Source organism: Balaenoptera physalus (assembly GCF_965194825.1).
Source record: "Balaenoptera physalus genome assembly, chromosome: 20".
NCBI classification, from domain to species: domain Eukaryota; kingdom Metazoa; phylum Chordata; class Mammalia; order Artiodactyla; family Balaenopteridae; genus Balaenoptera; species Balaenoptera physalus.
The window spans coordinates 7,168,493-7,192,086 of NC_138901.1; the positions used below are offsets into that span (position 1 = coordinate 7,168,493).

Here is a 23,594-nt window from a genome sequence, read left to right on the forward strand (position 1 = left end):
TTATAGAACTTACAGTTCTTACATCTAGGGAGTTTTCATCTACCACCACTGTAAACCTGAGGTAGCTGTCTTCTTAGAGAAAAAGCCACCCCCAGAAGTTACAGTGAATGCAGTGCCCTCCTGCTTGTAAGTAGAAATTTGAACAAGAGCATTCAGTGGTTTACTTGTGCTTCTGAAATTTGGCTTCACCTCACAATCATCTGTTAACTTTCCGGTTATCTTCTTTAAAAAAGAAAACGGTCTAGGAACCTTACCTTTCAGCAACAACCTCAGGTGATGCCAGCATATCCACCTGTCTACATTTGGAATTCGTAAGTGGCACCTTCCCCCGCGCTGGGGTGATTGGTGTCTGTATTGGAAGGATTCCAAATAGGGCAAAAATGGTTTTATTTAACATGCAGCAAAACAAGGGCAGCAGTTGATATATCCAGTACAGTTTTTTGTCACGAAGCAGTGACCTCAATAGTAACGAGTAACACTCATAAATAATTTTAAAGTCTAAAGCTTATCATAAGGTACATTTCCATATAGTAGTCCCACAGACCTTCCCAGGGCTTCAGCAGCCCGTCTCTGGAAAGCTCTTCAATTTATTCCTTAAGTAGTGAAATTGATTCACTTTTGACTGTCCTAGTGAAGCAGTGAAACCTGCTTGCCAACAGTGGGAGGGAAGGGGAGATGACCTCTATATTGATAGAGTAAGGAAGCCTGGCAAGGAGCAGGGAGGGGTCAGGGAACATGGTTTGTGCCACCTTTCCCCAGAGATGGGTCTGAGCCTGTCCAGCTGAGCTCAGGTGAGCTGTGTGCTCATTCCCCAGCTGGTGGTTCTCTCTCTCCTGTTGCCCTGTGAGGCCTAGAGTCCCTGGCCCAGTCGCATCTAGTGAGTGGAGCAGCTTGGGATGAGCACTGTTGAAGCAATAGGGTCTGGTGACTCGATTCAAGCAAGGCCCCTAATCTCACCACCTCCAGACCCAACATCTTGCTGACAGTGCCCCTGGGCGGCTGGGGACGGGGTTTCTGGGCAGCAGGTATGGACATAAACCTAGTGCAACGTGTCTGACCCTGAGGCCTCCTGTTCCCGATCATGTGCCACACCACAGGCCATCTGGTGGGAGGCGGGGAGGCTGAAGCAGGAGGACACAGGGCGCTGGGAGTCGTCCTCCCCTTCAGAGGCGTGAAGGGCAGGACAGCAGTTTATTTCATGCGGAGCAAGAGGTAGTGAGTGAGTAGGATGGCCTGCTCCCGTAGCAGGAGGCACACTTTTCCCAGAAAGTGCTGAGGACCTGCTTCCGGAGAAGGAGAAACACTGCTTCCGGAGAAGGAGAAACACTGCTTCTCTTCCATCTTCTTTCCTTCCTATCTGCAGTTTAGGCTGCCATGAGGCCACGTTCTACTGTTTCTAATAAATAGCTTGAGTTCCTCGTCCTACTGCAATGTCCATAGGACACAGCCTGCCACCACCAGGGACAAGCACACAACTCATCATCCAGTGGCCACTCCAGGATGATGCTGCCCATGGAGGGCAGGGGTGGAGATCTGGCAGCACACCAACTCCTTACTCTGGGCCCAGGGCCGTTCAGGACCATTGGGCTTTGCCCACCTCCCTGGGGATGGGAGCAGGAGCCTGCCAAGGGGAAGCACGGAGTAGCAATGGGGAGCTGAGACCTCTGGGGATGTGAGAACGTGGTCCTTGAGGGAGGGCCCTGAGTCTGTCTTTGGAGACCTCTCCCTATGTGGCATCAGAGGATGCCAGCACAAGGGGAAAAACCTACTCCAGCCCTGGATCCATGTTCCCAGGGCAGGGGTGCAGAGTCTGGGGCCACTCCCCACCCCTGATGCACGTGGCCACTTCAAGTCACACAGGTAGATAAAAACAGGTCCTTCTAGGGGGCCAAAGGAGGAGAGATCATCACAGCAGCAGCTCGGCTCCTGGCAGCAATGCCCAGGCCCCCTGTTCCACGTCAAGGCTCTTAAGCACTGCAGTCAGGACGTGGAGAAGGACTGGACCTGGAGAGCCTCCCATCTCAGGGCAGCCTGCCTGGGCTCCAAAGTGCAGATGACAGTGTCCTCTGGGGTCATAGGTTCCCCCACTGCTCCACAGGAGGGAACTGGTCCACCTCACCCACCTCCGTGCTCAGCTGCTCCCCCAAGGCGAAGGTCAGCCTGTACCGAAGCCTCGCCTTCTCCTGCGGCAGAGGGGCAGCGTGTGAGACGCTCTCTTCTGTGATACCCTTGGGGCCCTTTCTGTGCTGCGGGACAGGCCCTGCTCCTACCACCTCGTCCTCACTCAGCCACTGAACCAGGGTAGAGAAGGGACGCAGGTTAATGGCTGTGGTATCACAACACCCCAGGTTGGGAGGTGATATTCCCGAGCCCTAACCTGGGGCAGCCAGGGCTTTAGGCTGAGATCCCCAGTCTAGCTCACCTTCAGTGGATTGGCCAGCAGCATGACCTGGGTGATGGCTGCAGGTGGCTGGATGGGGCTAAACGGAGAGAGTTCTGTCCCAGAGGGTGGCTGCAACTTCACTTTCATTGACTAAAGAGAGAGAGAAGCTCCTTTGAAGAGAGACTGTAGGTGCCCCTGAGATGGAACTGGGATTGGACGCAGTGGGTGCAAGGTACAGGTGAATTCTGCCTCTAAAGGCTCCAGGAAGCCGGGGGTACCTTGGGCACTGCAGCCTGCAGCACGATGCTCTTGATAGGCAAGGGAGCCGTGTTCAGCATGGACACTACCACCACCAGCACGTCAGGCCGTCCTGGAGGACACTCCTTGGCAAAATGGAAGAGGATGCGGAAGCCATTTTTATCATAGGCTGTCACAGGAAGGGCGCTGCCTGTAAGAAGGGGGCACGTGAGTGTGGAAGGAGAGGAAGGCTGAAGACAGCCAGCAGAGCACCGCAGCCAAGCGGGAGGGCACGGCGACCCTGTGACAGGGGCTCCCAGGAGTCTGGGGAAGAACTTCTGCAGGACCTCCTGAGAGCGCATGCTGGGAACAAGCACAGGCCGAGACAGCGGTTAGGTGGGCCACGTGCAGCTCTAAGGGACGCCAGCCCGGACAGCCTGTACCCTCCCACCCCTCTCACGTCCCCCACAACGCTGCAAGTTGTGAGCCCCACCTCCCCTCTCGCCCCAAGCCTCCAACACCTACTAGGCTTGATAGACTCCAGGGGGACGTGGACACTGGTCAGGGAGAGCTCGGGCCCCTGCATGGGGCTGCCCTGGGACTGGAAGGCAGGTGGCTGGAAGAGAGGGCTGCCGGGCCCCGTGGAGAAGGGGAGGAGAGGTCTAGCTGAGGCGCTGGTGGGGAGCAGAGGGGAGGTGGCAGCGCCAGCGAAGAAGCCGGAGGAGACGGGTTTCACCAGGCCTGAGGTCCTGGGAGGCAGGAAGGAGGACAGGGCACGTCGGAGACCAGGCAGAGCTGCTGGGCTGCCCCTCACTGAGGCCTCCCAGGCTAGAGCCGCTTCTTCCCCTCCCTAGCTTCCAGATTCCAGACTTAGAGGGAACACCCACGACCCCTCCGGAGCTGCCTCTGGGTCTGCCACGCCCGGGCCCACCCTCCCCACCAGCCCCTCTCTCCCACTCATTACGCTTTGGCCTCTTCTAGAAGCTGATCAAGGGCGTCCAGCTGGCGCAGGGTGCTGTCGCCCAAAGCTGAACCATGGTGCCCGGGGGCCGCGGGCTCAGCCTTGGGGGCCAAAGCTGGGGCCAGGCCAGTGGAAAACGAGAAGGAGCCTGCCGGGGGGGCCGGAACGCTGGCTGGGACCACGGGGGCCTGGGAGTTGCCTGCGGGGGCTGCTGAGGGCTGCAGGAGAGGCCCATCTGAGAGGCTACAGGCACCAGTCCCGGGTTTGGGGCTGAAGAAGTCCAGGTTCGACCGTTCCTTCTGTGGGGAACGGAAAGCGTGAGTGAGCGGAGGGCGCGAAGGGCCCTGCGAGCGGCGGGGGATCCGGGCTCTCCGCCCGCCACCCCTTTACGGGGGGCCCTACTGCAGCCCTTCCGGACGAGCAGCCTGTCCTCCAAGGACAGGGCAGGGAAAGCACCGTAGCCGGCGTGGTGCCCTAAGGGGTCAAGACAGCAGACAACTGCGGCTGAGGCCTGGTTGGGGAGGGGGAGGACAGGAGGGAGGGAAGGCAGTCGAGCCCTGCAGTCACGTCACCTGTGCCCCTACCTGGAACAGGGGCCACTGGCTGTTTCCGGCTGACTCTCTGGGAGGAGCACAGGGGGCTGGGTCGGTGAGACCTGAGAACAGAGAAGACGACTGCGGTGAGAAGAGGCTCTGGGCTCGGGCAGTCCCAGCCCCACCTCGCCGGAGGTAGGGTCACGTGACCAGCGGGGCGTCCGTGGGTGACAGGGTGGAGAGGTGTCCCCCAGGCAGCCTCCAGAGGGGAGCGGATCCTCTTCAGTCCTTACGTTGAGGGGGCACCTCCCGGGGAGAGGGGAGCAGAGCAAGACACTGGGTCCGCTGTGTCCCCCCCGAGGGACACCGCACTTGGCTCTCTGCCTACAGCCGAAGCCTCCTTCCCCACCCTCGCTAAGCACACGGCCCCTCAGACCTCCTCCCGCTCCCACGCGCCCAGCTTCCCTACCGGCCCCACTGGAAGCCCTTTCCAGCCCCAGGACGCACCCAAGCAGAGCAGCTCCTCATCCAGCAGGCTGAGGGTGTGGCCTGTGCTGCTGGGTCCCGGGGGCGCCTCGGCCTGGCTGGACGAGTGGCTACGCCCGGGTCCCGAGGCCTGGGGGGGCGGAGGGAGGACAGGGATGCCCGAGGGGCAGGGCGCGGGGGCCAGCACTGGGGACAAGCTGCTCGGCGTGTCCAACTCGGCAAGGTCAATGAGAGTGCCTTGGTTACTGGAGCGGTGCTTTCCTGGACGGACGAATGGAAGGGGACAGGAATAATTAGGGGCCACTCTAGTGGCTGCACAGGGGGAGGGGGAACCCTGACACAGCCTCTGGCCTAATCCCAGAGCACCTGTGCCAGGGGAAGGCTGAAAAGCCAGCAGGGAAGGCAGGCAGGGGAGACCTGTGCAGACCTCCCAGGGGGACCGCTTGGAGTGGCTCAGAACCCCCTCGGGCCCTGTGGGATGACACACTGGTCAACCTGCACCGTGGCCTGGTGGTGGGGACCGGGGCTGGTCCAGAGGGGTCGGGAGTGGGGACCGGAACACTTTACCTTCAGAGTCAGGAATGGCTGAGGTGACCACCTCACCATTGATGACCTGCCCTTCAATGACTGTTTTATAAGAGTTGATGACCCGGGAGAGGTTGTCACTGGCCTGCAGGATGTCCCCTAGAACGGAGAGAGACTTCTCACTCCTGGCCATGACGGCACCCCACCACACACACACACACACACACACACACACACACATATCCCAGTTCCCAGCACATCTCTGTCACCCCCTCTTCACTTACCTAAACTACTGTCGTTGTCCTCTGTCTCGCTGGCTAGTTTGAATAACGTCCGCCTCTTGCTCTCACACCGATCAAACAGCTCCTAGAAGAGACCCAGGCAGAAAAACGAGCTGGCAGCGTTCTTGGAGATCATCTAACTCAGCGTTCACGCCCACTCGCGAGCTCCCCTGACACCACGGTCAGTTACCGGCAGAGCTGGGCTCGGAGCACACACCTTGCCACCAGCCTCCACCACTCTGTGCCACCCAAGACGCCTGCTCAGGCGGAGAAGTCACCAGGACAGTGTGTCCCTTCCTGCCTCCCAGGCTGGCACATGCCTCAGAATTCAGAGTATCTATGTGACCGAGGGCTGAGGTGAGCATCAGGGGCTCCGGGCTGGCCTCTCTGCCCAGATGTCCGCGAGGCAGGAAGCGAGGCGGAGCAGGGGCGGGCCCCGAAGCGGGTCTGCAGAGTCACGCAGGTGTAGGGGTACGTGGAGCGCACGCACCCTGCGCCAGTCAGCCATGGCTCGTGTGCAAAATGGGCGCCACTCCCCTCTACCTGGCTGCTGTGCCGGTTAAGAGGTGAGGGAACACCAGGCGTGCAGCGGCGTCTCGGGGCTGGGACTCGGCCAAGGCTGGCTCCCTCTCCCGGAGCCTGGACCTCCCAGAGCGGGGCCTACCTTCATGAGCTCTTTATCTGCCTCTGAAGAATCCTCTTTGCTGTAATGAAGCAGCATCTCACTGAGCAGCTTTACGTTGTTATTGACCTCCTCTAAAGTGTGCAGACGCTTGGTCACCTTCTGGATCCGCGCCTCATCCTGCATCAAAGAGGATCGAGGAGAAAGAGCTCAACTGGACCCATCCCACTGCCTCCCCAGAATCCCGACAGGCAAGGATCACACCTTCCCAGAGAACGTGAGAGCAGAGGCCAGTCCCACGGAAGCTCGTTTCAATGCACGATTCTTTTTTTTTTTTCATCCCCCCCTCCCCAGGCCACATTCCCCCCTTGGTGTCCATGTTTGTTCAAAACATCTGTGTCTCTATTTCTACCCTCAAGGCATGATTCTTGGGAACCACTGGCCTCAGACCCCATCTACAGTTTCTCTTTTAAAGCAACAGCCCTCCCTGCCCCCAGACTTGGCCCCAGCTACTCTTGCTCCTCTAGCCCATTCTCCCCCAGAAGCTGCCATGCTCCTCCTCCCAGGCGAGGGCTGGGACAGGGCGAACAACAGGCGCAGCACCAGGGGAAGCGACCTCTGCTCTGTGGCCACGGGATCCTCCACCCCAAGGCTCGGGACCCACTCACTTCCTTCACCATGGACTTGATGAGCTTGTTGGCCTCCTGCAGGTCGTCTGGGTTTTTGCTTTTCAACAACTTGGCTAAAAGCTGGAAGAGGAGGGTATCAGAGGTGAAGGGACAGGCAGCTCCCCACCTCGAAGAACACAGGACCGGAGCTCCCCACAGCACTGAGCAAGCCCGCACCTCATCTGAGGACGCTGCAGGCTGGAATGCACTTTACCTTGGACTTCTCCTCATCATCAAAAACAGGGTTTTTGGGACGAGGTGGCGGAGAGGGGATCAGGGTCCTGTCCATAGGGATGAGCGGGTCAGACTGCACAATGCCTGAAAAGGGACGGGGCGGCGTTCGCGCAGGCTGGGCCGCGCTGCTGCCCTTCCTCACGCAGCAAGGGGGCGCTCCCTGGGACCAGGCCTGCAGGCCGCAGCCCCCTCATTCCCTCCCAGCCCAGCCCCTCCCGCTGTCTCAGGCAGACACCCCTCATTCTTCCTGGCCTTGGCCAGCCTTCAGGGCTGCTTTGAGGCTGAGGGAAGGCAGGCACATACCCTGTCTCTTCAACATGTGGTAGGCATCCTTGATCTTTGATTCTTCCGGCAGGGCCAACGTCCAGCTATAAAGCAGCTCAATAACCTTGGTCTTCACTTTCTCAGACACCCTGTCCCCCAGGTACTAAGAGGCAAAAGGAAATAGGAAAACTTAGTAAGTGCGGTCTAGAGGCAGAGACAGAGGGAAGGCTCTCTTCACGGCAATGAAGTGGTCGCTAGTGGGTTACAGCCCTCAAGCTTCCTCCAAACCCGCAGGTGTGAGGTGTGAGTGAGACAGCACTGGGAGGGGGAGGGCAGGAGATGGCCTGCACACGGCCGTGTCCATCCGGCGTACAGACTGTGGTCAGGCAGCGGGCTGGGAGCTCCTCACTGCGTTTCCACACACAATCTGCCAGAAACAGAACTGCACTTTCTCTCAAAGGAGTTAACGAGAACCTCTTTGCTATGAAGAATTGTTCCCTCTGCCGTAAGTGGGTGCCCAGAGCTTAGGCAACACTAGTGTGCGATGGAAGCCGGGTGACGAGGGCGGCCAGCTGCTCGTGTCCACGTGAGACAGGCGAGGAGAAGTGACTGCTGTCACTAGAAGCCCAGGGTCCAACGCTACCCAGGCCCTCCCCTGACATGCGCACAGCTGCTGCCACATCACCTGTCACGTTTAGGCTGGGAGCCCTGTCTGGACATCCTGCTACTGTCAGAGCCTAGCTGTCTGAGGACAGGACCCAGGGAATCTCAGATCCATGGAGATGCTGGTCTGTGCAGTGAAAGCCAGTAAGATGGGGCAGGGCACGAAAGAAGTTCCTAGAAACGAGGAAACTGCCACTGACTGACCTTTGGAGAGACGACTTTGATCAACTCATTCAAAAACCGGAACTTTCCCACTTCGTTATGAAATCTCCTCCCACAGTTCTTCATGCAGGCCTCCAGCACCTGGACCACACAAAGGCGAGGCGCTCAGACTGGGACCCGGCACTCGGCCAGACCCCACACAGAGGGAGCGCTGAATAAATACTCACCCAAGGAAGGAACTAACCAGGAAAAGAGGCGTGCACTGCCCCAGGGGACATCAGGGCAACAGGATTACTGACGAAAGGGTCCCTCAAATTGTAAACCTCTCCTGGGGAAGCTCAACAGGAACTAAAGTAAAAAACCCTGAGACCCAGATACCAAGACAGATCGAGTGTCCGTCCTGGAAGGTGCCTGCCTGCAGATTCTGCCCTTGTGTTTTACAGGTGAGGAGACGGAGACCCAGAGAGCACACGTTTCTCTCAGGGTCCAGGGTTCTTTCCATAAGCTGATCAACGTTTTGGGAAGGTGGGAGAGAATTCTGTTAAATTCTGTTTTCTTCATTTTAGATGGCACACTATTTTCCCTCCCCCGGCCCCCATCTGTTTTCCTTCTGGGGCCCATAGGACTGCCTTAAGTTTTCCTCCAAGGAGCAAACCACCCCAGTGCTGCCCCCTTCCCTGGCTCCTGTCTTTGTAAAGCGGGGTTTTTCAGCTGCACCGCTGCTGACCTTTAGGGCCGGTCACTTGCTGTAGAAGCCTGTCCTGTGCGTTAGAGGGCGCTCAGCAGCACCCCTGGCCTCCACCCACCAGATGCCAGTAGCACCTCCTGACCTGTGACAACCAAAAGTGTCTCCGGACATTGCCCAGTGTACCCTGGGGGACAAAACTGCCCCCAGTTGAGAACCACTGTTCTAAGGCCATCGCTCTCTGGAGGACACAGCAGAGCCCTGTGCGTGGGCTAAGTGCCTTTTCCACGACCGTGTTCCCCTCTCCCGGTTTTCCAGGAGCTGAACGAAGTCAGGAGAGAACCTGGGCCCCCTGGTTTAGGGGAGAGCCTGGGAGGCGCCCGAGTGCCGCACACGGCTCCACATCCTGAACCCCCTTAGTCTGAATAAACGCTAGGATCTGCCTGTTGGTGTGATGCCTTCACTAGTAACCGGCATTATTTTTAGCTACAGGATGAATTACACTGGGCCAACTCTTACCTGGCAAGACAGCTCTGTCAGCCTCTCTTCAAGAAGCCTTCTCTGAGCCTCACCCCCAGCCCAGGGCCCCTGCCCCTGGTTCCCTCCCTCGGCCACTCTGCTTTTCCCACTAGACCCTGTGCCCGCACTTCAGCCATCCGTGAAGCTCAGTGCCTGGCACAGGGGCACACACATTTGTGGAACAGCTGACTGAGCAAGGTCCAGGTATGTCTAGTTTGTATCGAGGATGTTCAGCTGGCTTAGGGTGTGAGCCCTGACCCCCTGAGAGATCCCAGCGGGCTCATGGGGAAAGGCCTGGGCTCATGAAGATCCACCGGCAGCACGAAGAACCTACCGTCAGGGCCTGGACTGCCTCCCATTCCTGCGGAGACTGGATCTTATGGGCCAGCAGTCGGACGGCGATCTGTGGCCTGGGAGACAAGCAGACCACACTTTCAGGACACTGACCCGAGGCCATCTGGCTAGCCCTTCTTGGCCACAGTTTTTTACTTTTCCAGTCAACTACCTCTTACCTGCCCCCTAACAGCTTTGAGACTCACCCTTCAAGCTCTTTGTTGATCTGATCACAAAAGCCAATTATGTATTCCCAGTCCTCCTGGCGGTTGGAAGGATTGGTGGCTTTATCTTGGGACAGAACAAAGAAGAGTACGGTTGTTATAAAGAGTAAGGAGGACAGTATGGAAGGTGTTTCTCACACTTTTTAGGCACTGATGTGAAGAAATTTCTTCTCTAGTAGAAAAGACTCAATAGTTCAGTCAGAAAGCAAGTCAAATACGAATACCACTTTCTGTCCAATATTTTAAAAGTCACAAATGAAAGAGAAAACAAATCCTAAGCCTCTCATTTTAAGGCAAGCTAACAACATTTACTGAACCCCTCTAAGCGCCAATCATTGTGCTATCTGTCCCTGGGGTTGCAGAAACAGAATCTGAGCTTGAGTAATCAGCACCCTTAAGTTTTGTTGTTTTTGTTTTGTTTTTTTTTTTGGCTGCACCGCGCAGCATGTGGGATCTTAATTCCCCCGACCACTGGACCACGACGGAAGTCCCAGCACCCTTAAGTTCACTATTATTTGTTTGTTTACTTATTTATTTTTAGCTGCGTTGGTTCTTTGTTGCCGCACGCGGCTTTCTCTAGTTGCGGCGAGCGGGGTCTACTCTTTGTTGCAGTGCGCGGGCTTCTCACTGCGGTGGCTTCTCTTGTTGCGGAGCACGGGCTCTAGGTGTGCGGGCTTCAGTAGTTGTGGCACACGCGCTCTAGAGCGCAGGCTCAGTAGTTGTGGCTCACGGGCTTAGCTGCTCCGTGGCATGTGGGATCTTCCCGGACCAGGGCTAGAACCCGTGTCCCCTGCATGGGCAGGCGGATTCTTAACCACTGTGCCACCAGGGAAGTCCCCACACTTAAGTTTAAATGGTCTTCCATGATCAAGGACAAAGACAAGCGTTGAAGAGTTCTCAGAGGGTCACTGAGGGTTTAAATTCCAGGAGCTAAACGCCAAGTCTCCTAATACTTGGTGTGGGTCCTCTCTTCTCTGTTATCCCCAGAACCTGTGCTTATAGAGGATGGCCCCAGCTGAGGGTGGTTAAATGTGTTCCCATCTCTGATTCAGATCTTGGAGTCAGCCTCTTCTAGAAAGCACTCTCAAGCTGTTTGCTAAATTTAGGGCCTCAGGTTCAGAAGACAAAAGGAAGACTGAAGGCGTGTATCCTTTTTTAAGTACCAGGCTCCTCCTGCAGATTTCCACAAGGGCCAAAAGCAGAGTGAAAGCCTGGAAAAAGCCCTTCCCAACAAGGGGTGTTGTTAGACGTTCCTAAATTCTGATTTTTCGTGACTGTTTTCTTAACTTCCTTTTCCCCTAACGTTAGAAGTGACTAGCTCCACGACCAAATCTAACAGGGACTCCTAGCCACCCCCTACCCCTCCAACAGGAGTCACAAGAATCAGCAGACGCCAGCTGGCAGCAGAGGGAACCCCTGCAGCGCCCAGCGCTGCGCGTGCGTGGCAGCGTTTCTGCTCTGGTTGCAAGAAAATCCTGATGGTTTAGGATCATATTTGGAGGACAAAAGAGATGTCAGTCCTCAATCTTGAAAAGAGAATTAGCAGGCCCTTCAGAATGTCACGCTTGAAGGGAAGGGAGATTAATTCCATCAAGAGTGGCTTTTTACTGCCACAGCGACCTACTAGCTGTTACCCTCCAGAAAAGCCCTGAGTCTCTCCCGCCAGGTGTCTGAAATTTTCTCAGGTATCGGCATGGCTTTGTTACTAATCCCTATCATTTGAGATGCTTAAAGTTCTCATGACGTTAAGAGGCTGTAGGATACAAGAAGATGGTCTGAGGAGCCACACCTACACCTGTCACTATCATCATTTTGGGGACAGTCGCATGCCGCGTGATGTAAGAAAAAGAAGCCCACTCGCTTCCACTGTTTGCAACTAGAAAAGCATCTTACAGATACAGTGTACAATGTGGACAGCCCCTCCCCACACACGGGCATTCACCAAACAATGTACTCTGCCCGGGGCTGCCATAACTCCTGTAGCATTTCTGCTCCCAAGAACGCTCCCACTTACTTTTCACTTATGTCCAACATCTCTAGAATCCCACTCCCTTTCCCCTTGATAGATCTTTTTACTGCAAACCCGCAGGGAGCTCTCTGCCTACACATGAGCACAAAAAGCCCTGGTTTCAGCCATGGTTGGTCCCACTTCTGAGTACATCCTCCAACTCTCCAGCCAGGTCAGACAGCAGACCTCAGTCACCCACGGGGACTGGAAGAACCTCTGGGGATGATTCTGGGCGACTCAATCGTGCCATCTGCCCACTGCCTCCCCAGCAGACTCACAACTGTCACCCCCTCAACATTCTCCTTCACCTGGCACGGAGGTGACACCAGAGCCACCTCTCAGGTCCTGCCTTCTAGAACTGCCCCTCTGGGCTCCACTCTGATTCAAGGTTTCTATTTTTGAGGCTCCATTGAAAGCCTTATTCTAGTCTGTGTCTTTGCCTCTATGTTTCCTGCTCTCATTTTCAACTTAGTTCCATCCCTAGCCTTGACTGTCGTGGGGCCGTTGGTCAAGTAGGGATGGAAACAGCAGCATTGGCTACGCCTTCCCAACACGGCTCAGATAGTCCAGTGATGACAAGTTCTATGTAGCAAATGACGTAGAAATAAGCAGAGGCAAGGACACAGATGGAAAGGGAGTCAAGAGTCAGCCTTCAGTGCTGTGGTCTTGAATCGAGGGTGACAGTCAATCACCAAGTCTTTGTTAAGCAGCCATAGAAAACTAAGTACACAGCGTGGTAGGCCCTGGAGGGACTACAGGAAAAGCACAAGATTTGGATCCTACCCTTGAGGAGGTCACGCTCTTCTGGTGCAACACATGAGAAATAACCAGAGCAAAAAACAAGACAGGGTGTAATTATAAGTGCTAATTATAAGTGCAAGACAGGGTGTAATTATAAGTCTAAAACTCACCACTTCTACTTCCTGACTTCCCTGTTTCTATAAATGGTGCCACCATTCAAAAGCTCCTTTTGCCCCACCCCCAGGCACCCAGGTTTGAACACTCCTCCTTCCCTCTCCTCACCCATTTTCATCAGTCAGTCATAATCCCTTACTTCTCGATTTTTTTTGGGGGGGGCCATGTCACACGGCTTGTGTGATCTTACAATAGTTCCCCACCAGGGATCGAACCCGGGCCCTCAGCAGTGAGAGTACCGAGTCCTAACCACTGGACCACCAGGGAAGTACCCTCAGTGTCTTTTTATTTTTTATTTTTATTTTTTTTAGTGTCTTTTTAAAACTCTCACTTCTTCTTTTCTTATTCCTTCCCCGACCTCCTTGCTTCTCACCTGCTTCCAGAACTTCTGCTCCAACCCATCCTTCGTAAAAACACCAACATGAACCAACAAAACACTAATTTTACCAGGTACAGTAGGAATGGGGACCTCCTAACTGTAGACACGTAAACTTCTTGGGCTGGAATTCAAGCTGGTCCGGAATTTGGTTCTAACTTCCCAGCTTTCTCTCCCACCACACTCCCACAGGAACCCCCTGCTTGAACCAGCCAAACAGCTGTTACTGTGTACCCCAGACGTGGTCTGCTCCCTCCACATCACTGTCTGGTGTTTTCTTAGCCAGTTTTCCCATTCCTTAGGGCCTAGCTCGAGTGCCATCTCCCCACTGGGAGAATCATCTTCCAGTCCACTTATTCCCAATTTCCCAAAGAAACTGTCTGCATTTTAGCATTTATGGCTCTTGCTTTTATCTTTTTACTTAAAAATGCTGTATCCACACCAGCATCACTTTCATCAAACTGAAGGCAAAGACTGTTTGAACTTCTTAATTTTTGTCACACCTCACATAGCAGGTAGTCACTAGACGCTGATCAACTGCTGTAACGCAGGACTTTGGAGAAGGCTGAAATCAAGAGGTGGTTTGCAGGGAAGGAGATTCTGGGGTGCATTTTACAGCATGTAGTGGAGCAAAGGGGAACAGGGCTTTCAGATAAGGAGAGGAATGTGTGTTGGTGGGACAAGAACATACAACTGACCAAAGTAAGGAAGAATATCAGGAAGCCACAAAGAGGCAGCAGTAGAATGACTTAACTAAACAGAAGTGCTCTCTGGGAGCAGAATGCAGAATGGACTGATAGGGGGAGGGGAGAGGCCTGAGACAGTGGGCCCAGCAGAGGCTTCTGTAATAACTCCAGCAAACTGGGACCTCCCTGGTGGTCCAGTGGTAAAGAATCTGCCTTACGATGCAGGGGACGCAGTTTAAATCGCTGGTCAGGGAACTAAGATCCCACATGCCGCAGGGCAACTAAGCCCATGCGCCACAACTACTGAGCTCGCGCGCCTCAACTAGAGCCCGCGTGCCGCAACTAAGACCCGACACAGCCAAAAATAAAATAAATAAATAATAAATAAATCTTAAAAAAAAAAAAATTCCAGCAAACCACGGAGTGACAAGGACATAGACTAAGACGGTGCTGAACTCCAAGCACTGGTTCGTTCCATCGGTACAGTTCACACCATTAAGTCGTAAGAACCAGGAAGGTGGACAGAGGGTAAGAACGGAAGGAATCTTACCACTGCCCCAAGTGTCACTCTAAGTAACAGGAAAGGGTCGAAGGCCAGTCTCAGCTCTGGTCTCTACAGATACCATCCCTCTCCCCCGTCACCATCTCCACTCTCCCTCAGAAACAGGTCAGTCTGCTCTTCCAAACTAACGCTAAACCTAGCCTATTAAACTCAGCTTAGGTCATTTAAATTACTCCAGTGTCCCCATTAATATCTATGAATGGAACCAATTCCAGTGTGCTTATATCCAGTTGGGTGGCTCTGGGCAAGTGAATTGATGAGAGGGTGCCCTCTTTTTGTGAAATTGTGATAGTGGTACCTACTTTGCTGGGATACTTGATAAATGAATTAAATGAATGTCTTTGGAGCACTGAGCTCCTTGGAAGACAGTTCCATATATACAGAAGGCTTTGTGACCTGCCTGCAACTGCAGATTTTGCAAATGTAACTTAAGTTCAACCACCTGAACAGGGTTTCTTGTTAAGAAGTCAGGCAATTGGAGGAAACAGGCATCACCTCCAAGAGCCTGCAGGCTCTACTGCACAAGGCAGTATCTAGACGTCTTGCCCGTCTTATCACCCTGTCCAATTTGTCTTCACTTAAAGAGGCCTCCAGGGGTCTCCTCTAGTCCACAGTGAAATCAACGTATTAACTCTGCCGCCAAATACTACCTGCTAAGGTTAACCCGTATTTCCTTAACAGCACTATGAATTAGCAGTCATAGCAATAGGCCGCTATAACTACACCATCATGCTGTGCCCCTCAGCTTTGCTCTGAGTAGGTTACCAACGAACGACTCTTGAAGACGTGCGGTGGTGGGGGAGGGGAGCGGCCGCCCCCACCCCCCAACATAGCTTTCACCACACTTTGGTCACTGCAGGAAGAAGGTAGAGCTTTGTTCTCTCTGTCTCACTTTGGATTACTCTCACTTCAAACATTCAGCCTGCACGAAGCAGTCACTTCTCGAATACATGGTCACAATTCTGAAGCTATGTGTGTATCCTCAGCGACACCCACCGCTCCCGGAGTTTCAGCCCAAATCCGGAGCTTTTCCCTTCGTCAGGGAGGCGCAGGGGTCCCGGAATCAGCCGCGCGCGGCCCCACAGTCTCCCCCAAGCGCCGATGCATGCCAGCCCGAAGCACTTGGCTGTCGCTTTCCCGGAGCCCGCGGGGCCGGGACAGGACCCGAGCTCACGCCGCTGCTCGCGGGAGTGGGAGGAGGCGCCGCAGCAAAGGGAGCAGGGCCCGGGACGTCCTGCTGGGGAAGGGGCGTGATCGCGGGACGCTCGCGGCGCGGGCGAGGCCAGGCGCGGGCTGCCTGGCGGCGCCACCGCGGGACCCGGGGACGGGGCAGAGAGGTGCGGGTGGGGCGGTGCGGCTCCGCGGCTCGAGAGCAAACAGAATCCGCCGCGACTACTCACTCAGCCAGGACTCCAGACTCTCCCCTTCCGCCTCCGCCATATTGCAGCCGCCAGGGCCGGCCCAGCGGCCTCAAACCTCGCGAGAACCTGAAAGAGACAGGCCGGGGCGGGGACTGCATAGGGGCCTGAGATTACCGAGCGCCGCCACCGAGGGTCGCGCCAGGCTGCGACGGATAATGGGAGAGTGAATGTTTCCTTTGACTCTTCGCTTTAGACTCCGGAGTGAGAGACTCCTAAGACTCAGATTAATAGGGTGATGCACAGAGGACCCTGTAGAGCCTTTTCCCCGTCTTCCGTCACTCGCTCAGGCACGCCGAGGGCAGCCTCTCTAGGGTCCTCGTGGCCAGCCAAGATGGCTGCCTCCGTGGTGACGGCTGCGCGAGGGTGGTCGGGCTTGCTGCTGGGCGTGCGGAGCGCTGTCCTGAGGCTTCCAGGGTGAGAGGGCGGCGGGCAGCTGGGAGGCCGCTTGTGTCTTCACGGAGAGACTTGCTGGGAAGGAAGGGGGAGCCACAGGCAGGCCTCGCGGGTTCCAGGAGAGAGCCTGGGGGCCGGGATATCTGAGTCCAAGCCTCTTTAACCAGCCGCGTGACTTTGAGTCAACCTGAAGGCTTAGTGACTGCTCCCAGCCCGAGGGGTTCTCACTTGGAACTGCAAGTGCGATCTTGGTAAAGAACTCAGAGGTGGGATTTTCTTTGCTGGGTGTTGGGGGGAGAGATGCATAGGCGGGGTGCCTATCCTCAGGTTCAGGAGCCTGTCCTTACCGTTGGCACTTGAGGAGCAGACTTTCCTGGCCTGTTTGGGGGAGGTCCTCCTACCTCTTGGGACAAGAGCCAGAAGTTTTGCGGTTCAGCTTTGGCTGGCGGTCTCCACGCTGCTCTCACTCGTCGGTGGATTGGCACACATGCCTATCGTTAAGTCAAGCCTTTTCACTTGTGGAGTCAGCTTTTGCCCTTCTCTTCCTCCCCGCCCCCCCTCCCCCCCCTCGCCCCCCCCCCCAGGCTAACCCAGGTGAGGTGGAGCCGCTATGGTCCTGAATACCAGGATCCCCAGATTGACAAGGAATATTACCGCAAGCCCTTCACCGAGCTGACTGAGGAGGAAAAGTATGAGCGGGAGCTCAGGAAGACTCAGGTTATCAAAGCTGCCCCTGCGACGAGAACAAGCTCTGTGTTTGAAGACCCAGTGATCAGGTTAGAAGGAAACAAACTTTTGTTCTGCGGAGTGAGACTGTACCAGGGAGGGTCTGCAGTAGGGGTTCCCTGATACAGCCTTGGCGAGCTAAACATGTTGCTTTTCTCCTTGAAGTAAATTCACCAACATGATGATGAAAGGAGGAAACAAAATACTGGCCAGATCCCTCATGACACAGGTAAACAGTACCTCTCTTTCTCATCTTTGTTTTCCCCATAGCTTTGTACTTGGCTCTTTTTTAACATAAAGAATTCATTCTATACTTTCATTAAAATTAATTTCCATGTACTTATGCGTGGGAATGGGGGCTCTAAGGAAGTCCTGCAGGAGTCAACCACTGCCATTCCCTACCCCCATGTGACAAATCTTAGCCTGCTCTTTCTGTCCTAGTCCAGGATCTTTGGTTCAGAAGTGCTGAGGGAGTAGCTGCACAGCTACAGAAGAAGAACAGGATGTTGGGAGTAAGGGGCAAGGTCCTAGCTCAGCTGGGTTAACCGTTTAGGGAGCCTGGGGCAGCCTCTTCCACTGTATCCCTTTGCAGACTCTGGAAGCTGTGAAAAGGAAACAGTTTGAGAAGTACCACGCTGCTTCTGCAGAGGAACAGGCAACCATTGAATGCAACCCTTACACCATCTTCCACCAAGCACTGAAAAACTGTGAGCCTGTGATTGGGCTGGTATCCATCCTCAAGGGTGGCCATTTCTATCAGGTGAGTGGTCAGGGCGGGAAAGCAGGGCTGCTCATGTGTGAAACACGATGGTGGGGGTGGGTAGAGTTGGGCCAAGGTTGATAGCTTTCTGAGGACTGGGGAGTGTCAGGATCAGCCCATCTGAGCCCCACAGTGTAAAGATTACAGGCAGAAGATGGAAGAGAGCAAAAAAAAAAAAAAAAAAGTATCCACGTGACCTCTTTTGAAGGCCCACCCCACCCCCCGTTCTGTTCAGCATTCTGTGTTCTAAACTATAAGCTTCTCATGGTGAGGGACTATGTTTATACCTCATGTTTATACACCACTGTCTAGTGTAGTGCTTGAATGATGCTTCATCACCGTTTGTTGAACTGAACTAGGTGTCTCTATCATGCCATTTAATATTTCATTGTTGTAATCTGGTGTTCTTGTCTTTCCTTTTTCAATGTAAACTTCGTAAAGGTAGAGGCTTTTTCATTAATGTCTGTGTCCCTAGGGTCGGCATGGTACCTGGCACATAGCGGGGGCCTGGCAAATGATTCTTGGACAAAAGGGTCTTCTTTCTAGGCACGCATGATCTGTGTTGGCTAAGTCATGCCCAGCTGACAGGGCTTTTTCCAGTGGTGCCTGTCTCAACTTGGCTGAGCCCCCTTTAGAGGTGAAAGAGGCCAGTACTCAAGAAGTCTTTGCTCGATGAATGCCTGATGTCTGCTGCACCGAGGTCAGCCAGGGGTGAGAGAGGCTCAGAGGGGAAAAGACAGGCCCCCTCCTCAGCAGCCTTGCCAGGGCTGGCCCAGAGCAGACCTGTGGCTGCTTCTTAAGAGCTCTAGGAGGAGGGAGGCTGCAGTCCTGGCAAGTTCTTAGACTAACTTGCCCGTGTTCAATCTTGCCCAGGTCCCTGTGCCGCTAGCCGAGCGGCGTCGCCGCTTCCTGGCCATGAAGTGGATGATTACTGAGTGTCGGGAGAAGAAGCACCGGCGGATGCTGATGCCGGAGAAGCTGTCCCAGGAGCTGCTGGAGGCTTTTCACAACCGGGGCCCTGTGATCAAGAGAAAGCACGACACGCACAAGATGGCCGAGGCCAACCGCGCGCTGGCCCACTACCGCTGGTGGTAACGGGTGGGCGGAGGAGCTGGGAGGAGCCCAGCACGCTGTTGTAAGAAATGGCGTGAGCCACCGCCATGTTGCAGAACACCTGTGGGTTAAGCGTATACTTGCCTTTCAGGGGCAGGCGGGCCTCCTAAGAAGGATGGAGCAGCATGTTTATTGCTTGTTAGTCCTTCTCTGGGGGCTAGAACTCGCTCTCCCTGCCCCATCTCCTTGCAAAGAGGGGACATAGCAACTTGGATTTTCCCCAAGAAACTTAGGGCTCATCCAGCCCTTCTCTTCCTTCAGCTTGGGGTGGACCTTTGGGTGATATGAAAGGAAGCAGTTTTAGTATCAGAAAAAGTTTATTAGAAAATTCTCATCCTGAGCTGGTGTAGCATGTGATGTGGTATTGCCATTCATTAAAACCAACTGGAGGAAACGTGCTCGGTTCCAAAGTGGTCCTTGTACAAAATGTATAAAAAGCAGTTTCTGGTGTGACTCTGCTTCTCCCCTTTGATATCCCAAAGCACCCTACCAATGGCTCTGGGTACTCATTTTACAGATGGGGAAACTGAGGCACCAAGATACCTATTGTACCAAAGGTTACATAGTGCAGTGCCTGTCAGAAGTTGCCCTTCTCTGCCTGGCCCAGGTTGGAGGTGAGGGGAGCCAAACGCTGATGCGACCGTGGGGCAGGTGTGCTTGGTGTCTTCCCCAATCCTGGAATCGGAGCGAAGGTGCTCAGGGCGGGACCACCGCGTACGTGGGAAACATCTCGGGTGCTTTTGGAAGTCTGGGAGGGAAGAAGTCTGGGAGAGGCGAAGACGCCACGGCCAGGCTGGGAGGGGGGTAGAAGAAAGGCCGGTGCCGCTGGGGAGGAGGCCTGATTTGGAGGCCTAGTCAGAGACCTCGCTGTAGTAATACTTGTGCGCAGCCGGGGTCGTCTTCCAGCCAGCTGCCCGGAACTCGACGATCTCCAGCAGCAGCAGCTGGGCCAGGGAGCTGAGGCCGGCTGGGAGCAGGAAGCCATCCCGGATCAGGACAAAGAGCTCATCCATGCGCTGCCCGTTCATCTTCTCCAGCTGCTCCCCGACCCGGTGCAGCTGCAGCACTAGGCAGTCCACCTGCAGGGGGCAGCAGGAGGTCACCCCGGGCCGGGCCCCCCATCCCACACAGCAGCTATTTACTGAGCGCTCGCCGTCGGGGCTTGGCCCTGTGCACGTGTTTCCCCCCTTCATCCTCACCCCACCCAGTGGGCGTGGTCCACGCCTTACATGAAAGGAAGCAAGTTCAGAGACTTGCTTAAGGTCTCTCACCTGGGCCAGGCTGGACTCAGGCCCCGTTTCCAAACTGCTTCTGAACCCCACTTTCCTGCCTCCTCCCCCCAACCCTGGTGTGGTTTTGGGGTCATCTGTATCCACAGCTGGCTGACGCTCTCACCAGTCCTATCATAGGTTGGCTTTCCTACTGGGAAGGCAGCCTCTGAGCCAGGAGGTTTTGGCTGCGCTCTGTTCTGGATAAACTCCAGACCTAGCAGCTTGCCCTGTAACTGTGACAGGCCTTAAATGCCCCCACCAGGCTCCTGCCCCAGCAAGTGATGCCCTTGAAAGTCTCCACGAACAGTGGGCGGGCATTCTGAGTTAAGCCGGAGACAGCCCACCTCCACAGCCTTCTGTGCTAGGGCCACCCACCTCCTCCTCCTTGCTCAGACTGTCGGGCTGGGCCAGCCGGAAGAGGCAGTCGTAGACGGGGTTCACCAGGGCCATCATGGGCATGTTGTTCACCTATGGGGGGAGAGCGGGGGCCAGAGCCTGGCTTAGTGGCACAGGAGACAGGCCGTCTGTGCTGCACAGGACGTGGCTGGCAGGGCCTCACCCTCAGGTAGTCAAAGATGTTGCAGATAAAGGTGACGTAGCAGACCCAGCCCTGCAGGGAGCGGGCTCGAAGCTGCTCCCGAGCCTGGTACTCCTGCTGCAGCCGGTTGAGGAGTCCACGGCGGAAGACACTCTGGCCTGCTTGCTTGCTCTCTGCCTGTGAGCCAGGGAAAGGGCGGTGAAGGGCAGTCACAGGGCCGTCGCAACTCCACCCAAGCTTCCAAGGCCGAGGACTCTGCTGTCCTCCTCTCTCGCCTCTGAGGCCAACCCTTTGCATCTCTGCCCTGCTGGCCAGGCCTCTGCCCACTCCTGAAGCACCTTCCTCAAAGCGTCCCCTTCTCTACCAGCCCCACCCAACCTGAATGATGGCGTAGCACATGCGTCCTGCTTCCTTGCTGAATACACAGTCCTGCAGAGAATGGTCCACAATCACATTGGCCACTTTCTCCAAGTCCACGGCACCTGGATCTAGGGTAAAGACAGGTGGGGAGTCTAGAACTGCTTAATTATCACATTTGCCTCCACCTGCTTCTGAAGGATTCAAGATGTTCACAGAAGAGCACTCCCATTATACGCTTCCGTTTAAAGAGACCAGGAAACAGAGAGGAAACTACACACTGGAGCAGCTGTAGCCGTGAGCCTCCTGATGGCCCAGTCAGAGGAAACGGGGAGGGTTATGTGGCTGTTAGAGAATCAAAGAATGCTCGTTTTTTTAGGACACATCTTTTCCTAGCCCTAGGTTGAGGATGGAACGCTGAATGACAATGCCTTTGACAGCCATTTCACGGAAGAAAGTGTTCTTATAATACACACACGTGAACCCCTGACAAGAGCGGGCCAGGCAGGGCCTCCCCACAGGCTCAGCTTGGCACGTGATGGGCATCGCTAATCGTTAGCTGAGTCAAACTTCTGTCCTGAAAGTGCTGCAAGAAGGCACTGGTCCAGGACAATTACTGTAGCTCCCCTGCCAAGCAGAACACTCCATCCTCTGTCCCACGTCAGGCAGCTCTGCACAGTCAAGAGAGCTGGCTGCAGCAACGCACAAACCAGGTCCAGCGTAAGGACTTAAGGGGCAGGAACTGTGTTCTCTGTGCCTCACTCTCCTCTCGTGGGCACCTAAACTTTAAAAAAAGGCTTTACAATCTGAGGGGGTGACTCTATGATTCATACTGCCAAATACTGGCCTAAATGTAGCTTGTCTTCCAGTTCAAGTATTATGTTGCTGACTCCTATTCTCAGAAGGTGAAGGGAGAGGGCTCAGTACTCCAGGCCTGTCCCCTTGGCCCCTTCTCTGTAGCTCTGGGCCCAGGCTCAGGGGGCTCCGCGTGCTCACCTTTGAGGGCTGTCTTCAGCAGCTGCTGGGTCTCTGCATCAAAAGACTGGATTTTATACTCCTCTCTCCTGGGCTCCCCCATGACCATCCAGCTGCAGCAACTCTTCCCTAGGTTGGGACTAATGACAGCACCTGGAGAGGAGAGGCGGCGGGAGAGGCCTCAGGTGTGGCGCACGGGGCCAGGGCTCCCAGCTCTCCCGGCCTGCGGCAGGGCTGGCCAGTGCTTGAGACAGGTGCGCCTGGGCAGTCCATGGCGTTCAGTGGTTGGCTGGGTGCCCGCCAAGCTTGGCTTCTGGTGGAGACTGGGCGCCAGCCAGGCACCTGCTGCTCAGTTAAAGAACCCCTGTAGCTTCTGGGATTACACAAGAGTAAAGAGATGAAGGGTGAATGCGTCTACCCTCCAGTCCCAGCAGCAGGCAGGGCTTCTCTCAGCTGATACCAAGGGGTGGGGTGAGGGTGGATATGTGGATATTAAACACTTCCCCTGCCTATTTATAAGCCGACCTGGAAGCTGCTGGTCCAGCATGGCTCCTGGCGAGTGAGAGGGCTGGGGTCTCCAAGCGTCGGACATGTCTGTCCCAGCAGGGGTCCAAGCCCCGCTCCGCAACCCTCTCCCTTTAGTCAGAGTACTCAGCCCAAAAAGCCCACACTCCTCCTGCCCTCGGGGTGGGGGCGGCCAGAGGACTGGGTGCAGAAGCGGCTCTGCCGCCCTGACACCCCTTGTCCTGGCCAGCTTCTCCCCGGGACGGACTAGTTAAACTGGCCTCTCGAGTGGCAGAAACCCGGCCCTGCCCGCTCAGGACTCCCTGAGAGTCCTGAGCTCCATTCTGGATCCCTCCTTAAGAAGGGGAGCGAGGTGACGTGTCCCCCAGAGGTGGTCCCCTTTGGAGTCCCCTCTCCGCACTCGGTGCCTCCCCCCATGGCCAAAGGAGAGGACCTTAGGGGTCTCCAGACCTGGGCAGCTTCCCAAACGCCATTCCCGTGGGCTCGAGAGGCGGCGGGAGCGCCGGGACCCACCTGCCGCGCCGGCGCCGCGCCCGCGTGCCCGAAGGCCGCTCGGGGGGCATGCTGTGGGCGCCTCGCCTCCGCTTAGGTCATTTCCCCTAGCGCGGTGGCGCGGCGGGACCCGGGGCGGCGGGGCGGCGGGGCGGGGCCTGGGGCCGCCTCGCCAGCGCCACCTGCCGGAGCCCCGACGTCGCTGCCCTCGCCGCCCGGCCAGGCCCGCCCGAAGGTTGCTGGCATGGGGCCGCGCAGAACGCCCGCGACACTGCTCCCACCGCCCCTGTCCTCTCCTCACCTGGTGCTCCCAGGGGCTATCCGGGGCCACACCGGCTCCTCGGTACTGGGTCGGACCTGCTCCTCAGCCCGCATTAAGCCCTCGGTCTCGAGCGCTAGCACTCTCCCTCTCCCCGCCCCACGCCAGGGCTCAGGTTAAAACGGGGTCAGGGGACTGGCCCGGCCGCGCGGCGTGGGAGGGGCCTGCGGAGGGCGTGGTCCGCAGCCGGGCGGCGGGAGGGAGAAAGGTGGGAGGGCAGAGAAGAGGGCTGGAGGGGCAGGACTTCACAGGTGCTGGCCGTGTGCTCCCCACTCCCACCCCCTCCCCCCAAAGGGGAGAAGGCAGGGAGGTCGTAAGGGCTGGATCAAGTCCCACTAAGCCCCTCTCCGACTCCAAGTACAAACGATACTGGTAAA

At 55.9% G+C, this 23,594-nt stretch overlaps 3 protein-coding genes across 11 annotated transcripts; 1 reads left to right on the plus strand and 2 right to left on the minus strand.

The window, feature by feature from the left end:
* Positions 1–190: 190 nt before the first annotated feature.
* Positions 191–15,879, minus strand: GGA3 (golgi associated, gamma adaptin ear containing, ARF binding protein 3). Of its 5 annotated transcripts, none has more exons than XM_082443245.1 (17): positions 15,728–15,879; positions 9,763–9,847; positions 9,558–9,633; positions 8,062–8,160; positions 7,234–7,357; positions 6,911–7,014; positions 6,697–6,777; positions 6,071–6,208; positions 5,410–5,491; positions 5,168–5,284; positions 4,622–4,861; positions 4,166–4,236; positions 3,585–3,880; positions 3,146–3,369; positions 2,662–2,831; positions 2,423–2,533; positions 191–349 (listed from the first exon to the last, which is right to left on the minus strand). In XM_082443245.1, the coding sequence occupies exons 1-17, from the start codon at positions 15,765–15,767 to the stop codon at positions 251–253; spliced, it is 2,157 nt and encodes a 718-aa protein (XP_082299371.1). In that variant the 5' UTR covers positions 15,768–15,879; the 3' UTR covers positions 191–250. The 5 variants fall into 5 exon arrangements, with proteins under 5 accessions (XP_082299371.1, XP_082299370.1, XP_082299369.1 ...); XM_082443244.1 differs by lacking the exon at positions 191–349 and adding an exon at positions 1,307–2,183; XM_082443243.1 differs by lacking the exon at positions 191–349 and adding an exon at positions 1,307–2,291.
* On the plus strand, positions 15,843–19,138 carry MRPS7 (mitochondrial ribosomal protein S7). 3 transcript variants are annotated; one of them, XM_082443269.1, is made up of 5 exons: positions 15,843–15,980; positions 16,726–16,917; positions 17,033–17,096; positions 17,460–17,627; positions 18,501–19,138. In XM_082443269.1, exons 1-5 carry the CDS (start codon positions 15,916–15,918, stop codon positions 18,720–18,722), a joined length of 711 nt encoding a protein of 236 aa, XP_082299395.1. In that variant the 5' UTR covers positions 15,843–15,915; the 3' UTR covers positions 18,723–19,138. The 3 variants fall into 3 exon arrangements, 2 of the variants coding, with proteins under 2 accessions (XP_082299395.1, XP_082299396.1); XR_014257890.1 differs by having other exon boundaries at positions 15,889–16,162; positions 17,460–18,338; XM_082443270.1 differs by lacking the exon at positions 15,843–15,980 and adding an exon at positions 16,063–16,162.
* On the minus strand, positions 19,039–23,363 carry MIF4GD (MIF4G domain containing). 3 transcript variants are annotated; one of them, XM_082443281.1, is made up of 6 exons: positions 23,200–23,363; positions 21,903–22,034; positions 20,928–21,037; positions 20,571–20,726; positions 20,387–20,479; positions 19,039–19,819 (listed from the first exon to the last, which is right to left on the minus strand). In XM_082443281.1, the coding sequence occupies exons 2-6, from the start codon at positions 21,988–21,990 to the stop codon at positions 19,592–19,594; spliced, it is 675 nt and encodes a 224-aa protein (XP_082299407.1). In that variant the 5' UTR covers positions 21,991–22,034; positions 23,200–23,363; the 3' UTR covers positions 19,039–19,591. The 3 variants fall into 3 exon arrangements, with proteins under 3 accessions (XP_082299407.1, XP_082299408.1, XP_082299409.1); XM_082443282.1 differs by lacking the exon at positions 23,200–23,363 and adding an exon at positions 22,920–23,071; XM_082443283.1 differs by lacking the exon at positions 23,200–23,363 and adding an exon at positions 22,857–23,053.
* Between the last annotated feature and the right edge of the window lie 231 nt (positions 23,364–23,594).